The sequence below is a fragment of the Amblyomma americanum genome, chromosome 4, assembly GCF_052857255.1.
Source record: "Amblyomma americanum isolate KBUSLIRL-KWMA chromosome 4, ASM5285725v1, whole genome shotgun sequence".
NCBI classification, from domain to species: domain Eukaryota; kingdom Metazoa; phylum Arthropoda; class Arachnida; order Ixodida; family Ixodidae; genus Amblyomma; species Amblyomma americanum.
Window position 1 is genome coordinate 135,055,056 of NC_135500.1, and position 9,809 is coordinate 135,064,864.

Sequence of the window (9,809 nt, forward strand, 5' to 3'; positions counted from 1 at the left end):
AGCTCCGGTGTCGCATTCCTCCGCTCCCACCATAACCCTGTACTACAGTAACCATCCTCGTCCTCCCACTGTGACCACCCTCCGCGGTGCTCCCGTGGCAGCCACCCTCCGTTTGCGCATTCCTCCGCTCCCACCATAACCCCTTACTACAGTAACCGTCATCGTCCTCCCACTGTGACCACCCTCCGCGGTGTTCCCATGGCAGCCAAGCTCCGGTGTCGCATTCCTCCGCTCCCACCAGAACCCCTTACTACAGTAACCACCGTCGTCCTCCCACTGTGATCACCCTCCGCGGTGTTCCCCGTGGCAGCCAAGCTCCGGTGTCGCATTCCTACGCTCCCACCATAACCCCTTACTACAGTAACCATCCTCGTCCTCCCACTGTGACCACCCTCCGCGGTGCTCCCGTGGCAGCCACCCTCCGTTTGCGCATTCCTCCGCTCCCACCATAACCCCTTACTACAGTAACCGTCATCGTCCTCCCACCGTAACCACCCCCCAAGGTGTTCCCGTGGCAGCCAAGCTCCGGTGTCGCATTCCTCCTCTCCCACCATAACCCCTTACTACAGTAGCCATCGTCGTCCTCCCACTGTGACCACCCTCCGCGGTGTTCCCTGTGGCAGCCAAGCTCCGGTGTCGCATTCCTACGCTCCCACCATAACCCCTTACTACAGTAACCATCCTCGTCCTCCCACTGTGACCACCCTCCGCGGTGCTCCCGTGGCAGCCACCCTCCGTTTGCGCATTCCTCCGCTCCCACCATAACCCCTTAGTACAGTAACCGTCATCGTCCTCCCACTGTGACCACCCTCCGCGGTGTTCCCATGGCAGCCAAGCTCCGGTGTCGCATTCCTCCGCTCCCACCAGAACCCCTTACTACAGTAACCATCGTCGTCCTCCCACTGTGACCACCCTCCGCGGTGTTCCCCGTGGCAGCCAAGCTCCGGTGTCGCATTCCTACGCTCCCACCATAACCCCTTACTACAGTAACCATCCTCGTCCTCCCACTGTGACCACCCTCCGCGGTGCTCACGTGGCAGCCAAGCTCCGGTGTCGCATTCCTCCTCTCCCGCCCTATCCTCTTACTACAGTAACCGTCCTCGTCCTCCCACTGTGACCACCCTCCGCGGTGCTCCCGTGGCAGCCACCCTCCGGTTGCGCATTCCTCCGCTCCCACCATAACCTCTTACTACAGTAACCCTCATCGTCCTCCCACCGTAACCACCCCCCACGGTGTTCCCGTGGCAGCCAAGCTCCGGTGTCGCATTCCTCCGCTCCCACCTTATCCTCTTACTACAGTAACCATCCTCGTCCTCCCACTGTGACCACCCTCCGCGGTGCTCCCGTGGCAGCCACCCTCCGGTTGCGCATTCCTCCTCTCCCACCCTATCCTCTTACTACAGTAATTGTCCTCGTCCTCCCACTGTGACCACCCTCCGCGGTGCTCACGCGTGGCAGCCACCCTCCGGTTGCGCATTCCTCCGCTCCCACCATAACCCCTTACTACAGTAACCGTCATCGTCCTCCCACCGTAACCACCCCCCACGGTGTTCCCATGGCAGCCAAGCTCCGGTGTCGCATTCCTCCTCTCCCACCCTATCCTCTTACTACAGTAACCGTCCTCGTCCTCCCACCGTGGCCACCCTCCGCGGCGTTCCCGTAGCAGCCACCCTCCGGTTGCGCATTCCTCCGCTCCCACCATATCCTCTTACTACAGTAACCGTCATCGTCCTCCCGCCGTGACCACCCTCTGCGGTGTTCCGTGGCAGCCACCCTCCGGTTGCGCATTCCTCCGCTCCCACCATTACCTCTTACTACAGTATCCGTCCTCGCCCTCCCACCGTAACCACCCCCCCGCGTTGTTCCCGTGGCAGCCACCCTCTGGGTGCGCAATCCTCCGATCTCACCACAACCTCTTTCTACAGTAACCGTCCTCATCCTCCCACTATAACAACCCTCCGTGTTATTCCTGTGTGCAGCCAATATCAAGCTGTGCATACCTCCGCTTTCCCCGTACCCTCCTCCCTCCATGGTAACCACCTTCATCGTGATCCCCGCGGCAGCCACTTTCCTCTTTCTACAGTAACCGTCCTCATCCTCCGACTGTAACCACCCTCCGCGTTGTTCCCGTGGCAGCCACTCTCCTGTTGCGCTTTTCTCTGCTTTCCCCATACCCTCCTCTTTCCACCGTAACCACCCTCCGCTTGTCCCCCGTGGCAGCCACTGTCCGTTTGCACATTTCCCCGCTTTCCCAACACCCTCCTATTTCCACCCCAACCATCCTCCGTGTAGTCTCTGTGTCAACCAACCCCCAGTTGCGCACACCTCCGTTTTAGCCGTGCCCTTCTCTTCGACGGTGACCACCCTCGGCTGGGCGCCCGTGGCAGCCACTCTCCAGTTGCGCTCACCTCCACTCTCCCCATATCCTCTTCCTACGGTAACCGTCTTCATCATTCCACAGTAACCAGCGGCCGCGTTGATCCCGAGAGAACCACCCTCTGGTCGCGCATTTCTCCGCTTTCCCCATACCCGCCTCTTTCCACAGTAACCACCCTCCGCCTGATTCCAGGGCCAGCCACCCTGCGGCTGCGCAGTCCTCCCCTTTCCCCGCACCCTCCTCGTATACCACCGCAAACGAAACCCTCCGCTATCGCCACATCTTCCGCTTTCCACGGTAACCCTCCTGCTTCCCCGTGGTTAACACCCTACTGTTACGCCGACTACCGCTACTATGGCGCTGAGGGCAAACAACAGCATGCGATAAGGGACGAAAAAGAAGACAGGAACGGCGCACTTCTCCGCTTTCCCTTAAACATTGCTCTTTCCACGGCAACTCTCCGTTTCATTACTACGGCGTTGAACGCAGGGAACCGGCCTATACAACAGCAATCACTGTAAAAGCGACATTAGAGTTACAGCGACTTATTAATGACTTATTGTATAAAAATTCACTATAGCGAACCGTGATAGCTGCCTCTTGTGTTGTTGAAAACAATACTGCTCAGTGGGCAAGAAATTCGACGCACCCTACTACAGAAAACTCGAAGACGCCCTGCAATGGGCCACCGATATAGTACTGCGCTGAACTTACGAATTTGAATGAAGTCAGAAACATAAAATGAAGATGCGTGAATGCTTTATCTCGCACGAATACAGCTGAGCTGAGCAGACACGTCTGTTGTCCTTTTGTGCACCCTCTGATTTTTTTTTATTCGACATTTACTACACCACCTACTCGGCGTGCAACAAAACCGGAGTCGGAGGGGCGGAGGCAGGGGCTCCAGTATATGTGAAATTAACTATAGAAAAATTAACACCAATAAATAAGAAATATAAATTAGACTGAACTGAAACGAAAACTTTGTTAATGCGGCAAGCAAACACACGTTTGGTATGGACGCCTTTCTCGCTTTACCAGAACGATCGTTTTCAACTGTCGATGTATATCAACAGCTTGCAAAAAAACCACATCAAGCAGTTTTGAAGACTGCTTCGAAAGCAGAAGTTTAATGTGTTGCTGCAAAAAGGAAGGAAAAAAAAGACAAGAAACCGGAAACATTAAACACAGCAACCTTGCTCAGGACTGCTATACTAGCAAGTTGCTCTGCAATCTAAGTAACTGACGGCAACAGGTTCAGCAATTAGGAAAAAAAAAGAAAAAAACTGACAGTGGCTTAGCTCGGCTATATATATGCCAGGATATACGTAGCGAAAGCTAAGGCACAGCTTCGTTAGCCTTGGTTAATCTTGATTGCAAGTGCAGGTTAGTCTGGTTGTCTGGCTAGTTGTCACGTGGTTCGTCACGCGGTTGGTGACGTGGTGCGGTGCGACCACGGTCGGAATGCGAGCACGGTGGAAATGCGAGTTCGTGGCCAATGTCGCTTTCGCTACAATAAAGGTGAAATAAACGTGTTCTCGATAGCCGGGACTCATTCAGTTCTCACGCCGAGGTAGTCACTCGAGCAGTGTCACTTCAAGGTAATGTAACCCCACTCCATAGTGGCTCAAGATGACTTCAGCACACAGTGCACGTACGGCTCCTTTGAGTAAACTGTTGCGGCAGTTAATTCGAAGCATCTTTACAGACAACGTCAAGGCATCTTGGCTTCGGTGTGCTAGACAGCCACACAGTAGAAACCGGCTGTATATAACGAAACGGATACGTCAGAACGATGTCTACCACGAAATAATGTCTCGTTACTCCGCGGAAAAAAAATAATAATAATTGGTTTGGGGGAAAGGAAATTGCGCAGTATCTGTCTCATATATCGTTGGACACCTGAACCGCGCCGTAAGGGAAGGGATAAGGGAGGGAGTGAAAGAAGAAAAAAGGAAAAAGAAAAGGCGCAGCAATCATCAATTCCTCAGTCGCAGCGAAACGACGATGGCCATATATCGAAACGACGGCTACAGCGAATGAGTCGCTGCTAGCTTCCTTTATGCGCTTACACATACAAGGATATCCTCATCGAACAGACCTCAGCCCTTTATCAACCAGCGTACGCGATCAAGACAATCAGAGTTCGCCGCTCTATATAGGGGCCGTTCGATGGACGAGCGCTGGTCCGAGCGCAGTCGTCCAGAGTCCGTCACGATGAGCTGGCACGCCAGCTCGTCGTTAACTTCAAGAATGCCCGCACGAAGCGGTCCACCGCGGCAGCGTGCTCAACTTCCCCTTCCCGCTCCATGCGCCCCTTGAATGCCTCCCAACAGCCCATGTTCAGGACAACAGGAAGCGGGCGAATTCTGTGTGTGCGTAGCCGCGGGGAACGCCACCACTCTCGCAACCGTCACACTGTGCAACCCACACGCGATGCTTTGTTTTCCTATCAGTACACATATCTGGCTTGTCCGCGTTGCCCGCTTTTGTTTTAACGATATACCCCCTGAAGATAACGCAAATCACGAGACGAACAGAACCGTTGCGCCAGCAGTTCAATTCGACAGGTGCGATCGACAACTCGCTGTACGTGCAACAGCTCCCGTGACGAGAACTTGGAAAAATGCGCGCACGCAGGATATACCGTCATCGCTGACGCGTTTACCGCTGCGGAGGGGAGAGAGGGAGTCTGGACTACTTCCCAAGGGGCACTGAAACTCCCATGGACGTCCACGGGAGATCCAGTGGACGTCCTCTGAACGTCCACATGACGTCCGAGGGAGTTTCAGTGCCCACTGGGTTGTTGCCGCTTCACGGCCTGAGCCTCTGAAATGGTGTGAGGTGTAACCTGGGGCTAGGCGAATCGACATCTCGACAGCCGATATCACACAGCACGCAGTGCGCGGAGTAACGTCCGTTCTGTTGAAGCCGGCAGACGGGAGCGTATAGTTGCCAGATATTTCGGGGCGTCTGCTGTCTTTTCGCGAGTGCATGTTAGTGAACAACGCTGGGGTCGGAGCCCTCTGGCCAAAAAGATACGACACAATGAGTCACAGGTGAATACGAGCGAGCAACGCCGAACCACATAGTTAGGGGAAGGGCTTCAAATAAACAATAATGACGGAAGTGATAAAGGAATTGCAGCACGGGCTAGCAACTTGTAACCCTCCAGAAGCGACCGTATACCGTGGTTTCCGGTTCATATTTATACCGACTGAACGCACTTATGTACACACGCAGCAAGCCGTACCATTTCCACTGGGAGCCCCCGCCCAGCACACACTGCCTCGAAAAGGAAGCTCCGACATCTTTCGTGTTGCAAGTTACAGCGAACGCGAGCGTACGCCTGTTGCAACACAACGGCTATAACGAAATAACCTCCACTACAGTTCAATTTTGAAACAACGGCATACAGAGGCGCAGACGTGAGGTCAACATCAGCACATTCGAGCTCTGAACAGTGCTGCACCTGAAAGTCATACACGCTTCTTCCCCGCGACTTGACTGCATGCATGCAGGTGAGAGAACACCCATAAATATCAACCACGCGGCCGACATGTTTACCACACCGACACGATTTATACGACACTCTGTCGCGCGCTTTCTCGCACAAACTTGGCCCGCAAGCAGGTGCACTATTCAGATCATGAAAGGAAGAAAATGAAAGGAAAATGTCCGCGCCGCATATGTGGCCGCTCCCGAAGTAACAAATGACAGCTTGGGTAAGCCGTACGTATATTAATCGCCGACTGCGGACAAGGCATATGTGAATGCGCAATAATAATAAAAAAAGAGGCAACACGTGCGTCAACAAACCCGGAAACTCCGCAAATGAACATGCACACACAATTTGCTGAATGCATATGCGCAGCTGCGAGGTGCGGCGTCAAGCATACGCTCTGCATGCTTTGGTGAGCCTCTGTGCATTCCTCGAACACACGGGCTTGACGTCCCGTCTGTTCTCCGTCAGGTAGTTACACGCAGTGACCGAACGCTCCGCGAGTTCTACCTTGAACGATTAATAACTGGACGCCCCACTCCAGTTGTAACCTACACAGTGCTGTGCGCGTGTGTAATTTAATTCCTCTAAACTGAACTAATCACGCGCACAACCTGGACACATTACTTATTGTGTAAATAGTTTGTACATATTACTTCTCCCCCCTATCCTCTATTCCTGTCCCCTCACCTCTTTAATTTCATTTCTCCATTCTGCCTGCTGTCCTTTATTTCCGCTGCCCCAGCTCAGGTGCTTCAGTATCGATGGCAGATGCCGGGGCTAGCAAAAATCTTTTCCTTCCTTTTTACTATTATTTTCAATAAAACCACTACCACCATGCCGCATGGTTCGCCGCCACGCGGCTGTCCCAAAAACAGCCCAGCGACATCACCATTCCGGGCGGACATTTATGAGATAAACTCCTGTTTATGCTCTTTCTGCAGGCATTGCAATGGCCGCTATCGCAGTCATCCAGAAAGAATGGAATGAAATCCGGTGCTGAGTGGACAGGAAATGAGAATTTACGCCTGGATTGTTGCACATCGTGCAGTTCAACGCGCCTTCGAATACCTGACGCGCGCCAGGGGTTTCGCACACACAGGCTCCGTCTGACCAGAGTACATTATCCCGTAGTTTTCTAGCCCATTAAGACACGTGCTTCGCTGAAATTCGAACGTTCTGAGCAGTTCAGTACACAAATTCCTCGCGAAGCGAACGCCATAAAACAAGTTTTCTTTTTTCTTTATGCCAGAAATCTGCACAACACGAAGAATAATGCCTTAATTAACCCCGTCACCACTCAGTCTTCTACCGGAGTTCATTAACTCCATCGTGTTACGAAAATGACGTCATTTGCTTCTGTTGGCCAAAAAAAAAAAACGTCACGTGGTTTTTACCCCGTTACCCGCCGCAGTGGCTTAGTGGTTAGAGTGCTCGGCTACTGATCCGGAGTTCCCGTGTTCGAACCCGACCGCGGCGGCTGCGTTTCGATGGAAGCGGAAAGCTAAGGCGCCCGTGTGCTGTGCGGTGTCAGTGCACGTTAAAGATCCCCAGGTGGTCGAAATTATTCCGGAGCCCTCCACTACGGCACCTCTTCCTTTCTTCTTTCACTCCCTCCTTTATCCTTTCCCTTACGGCGTGGTTCAGGTGTCCAACGATATATGAGACAGATACCGCGCCATTTCCTTTCCTCCAAAACCAATTATTATTTTTTTTTCTTTATGCCAGAAATCTGCACAACACGAAGAATAATGCCTTAATTAACCCGTTCCCCACTCAGTCTCCTACCGGAGTTCATTAACTCCATCGTGTTACCAAAATGACATCATTTGCTTCTGCTGGCAAAAAAAAAAAAAATGTCACGTGGCTTTCACCACATTATCCGCCGCAGTGACTCAGTGGTTAGGGCGCTCGGCTACTGATCCGGACTTCCCGTGTTCGAACCCGACCGCGGCGGCTGCGTTTCGATAGAGGCGAAAGGCTAAGGCGCCCGTGTGCTCTGTGGTGTCAGTGCACGTTAAAGATCCCCAGGTGGTCGAAATTATTCCGGAGCCCTCCACTACGGCACCTCTTCCTTTCTTCTTTCATTCCCTCCTTTATTCCTTCCCTCACGGCGCGGTTCAGGTGTCCGCCGATATGTGACAGATACTGGGCCATTTCCTTTCCCCAAAAACCAATTTTCAATTTTTTACCCCTTTTGGGGTCTCGCCAATGCGATTTATGACGAACGCGTTATTTATTAATTCTAACGGTGTTTTTTATTTGTCAGTTGCTGTAATGACGGCATCCATGTACATACACTTGGTGAGCTGTGCAAAGAAAGATAGGGTAATCTGATAGGGTCATCCTCGTGCGGAAAACAAAAACATTAAAAAGGAGCGGCAAGCAGGCGGCACGGGGCAACTGGCACGCGCAGTTTGCGCGCCCGCAAACAGGCTACATAAGACCCTCCAAGCGCAAGGCTCAGTGCTAATGCACGCTTCATGGGAGGCACGAAGACGTGGAGTTCGCCGTGAAACAAAACAAAAAAAAAAAGAAACCGGAGGTCTTTACTACCACGAACAAGGGGAGCAAAACCTGCAGAGTCAGCAGCGGCTATGAATGCCAGCGACGGCGCAGCAACTTCAAACAGGATGCGAGCCGCTCGGGTTTCGAAAGTGACTCGCTCCAAGACAATAGGGGTAGAAAATTAAAAAAAAAGTGCAGAAAATGAACGGCGAAGCGTGACTCCACACCGCAGTGACGTGCGTGAGCCGGCTAACCACCCTCTCAACTACGGCTTCGTCTGTTGCACGCACTCTGCTCCGAGCGAACGGCTTTCCGCCGCCCCCGAAAACGAGACGTTAATATCTCAGGTAAGGCGTACAGGAAAACATTTTAACCAAGCCGTTTGCTGACGGGGAAGTTCTTCGCGAACGAAACTCGGAGGAGACCTGGCAGCAGACCACACCACTAAGCTTGCGCGTGCGCGCAACGGGTACCAGCGCGGGCATCAATAAAGCGCGCGCGCGCGTGTGTGCCGTATGACACGGCACACAGCAGGGGATCGAGAAACGAACGGGGCCTCCCCCGTCAAGACAAACTCCCAAGTAGGAAGAGAAATAAAATGTACAGAAAGCGGGGCGCACGCGCTGGTTCCGGCACGAAGCGCGCAAGAGGCCGAGGCATTGACCTTCCCTTTGCTCGCTAAGGGATCGATCCAATGGAAAACTGCGCCCAATTGCAACGGGATGCGAGTGCGATGCGCGGTAGCCAGCAGCGGCTTCCGTGCAGAGAAGGGCCTCTCTCTTCACTTCGCGGCAGGCGCGAAACCGCTGGTTTTCTAAGCGATCGCTGCACCCTGGGAATCGCATTTGGCCCGGAAAACGAACTGCCGCGGAAAGAATACTCGCACGCGCAAAAAACGGCGCTGCACGGTCTAGTGGTCAGTGGGAGGGCCCCTGCCCACATCGCTGGTGCGGGCTCGCGACCGTCGAGTAGGAAGGAAAGCACGCGGCTTTTCGCGGCCTCAGTTCCCCCGCGAGAAGCGAATTTGGGCAGTTTACTCGCATGATGGACGTTTATGGAGAAATAAACATCCATATCGGTCCTGTGCAGCGAAATAAACCGCTCGAAAAGAGAGGTTATCTTTTTTTTACGCCGTCGCTTCTCTCACCTCGCCAGTGGTCCCGTCTTCTTGGCCCGCTGACTGAGAATCCGCTCCACCACGGCCAGGTTTCCATTGCGGGAGGCTTCGAGAAGCTCCTGCTCCTTGCCCATGCTGCGGAGTATCCCCAAAACACACCTCTCACGCACTCACATCGCGATAACACAGCTGATTAAAGACGCAGGCATCACGACTCGCACGGGAGAACATCGGAGAGCTAGCGGAGTCGGGAAGATGGCTTCCGTTTGCACAGTGGTGATCGGTTTCGAACTCAACAAAAAACT

General features: G+C 53.4%; 1 protein-coding gene across 1 annotated transcript in view; it reads right to left on the bottom strand.

The window, feature by feature from the left end:
* LOC144128372 (uncharacterized) overlaps nt 1-9,772 on the bottom strand; it is a 100,091-nt gene extending 90,319 nt beyond the window's left edge. Inside the window, exon 1 of the mRNA XM_077661733.1 lies at nt 9,535-9,772. Coding sequence (XP_077517859.1) covers nt 9,535-9,638 — 104 coding nt within the window. The 5' untranslated portion in view covers nt 9,639-9,772. The remainder of the gene's footprint in view (nt 1-9,534) is intronic.
* Nucleotides 9,773-9,809: the final 37 nt, after the last annotated feature.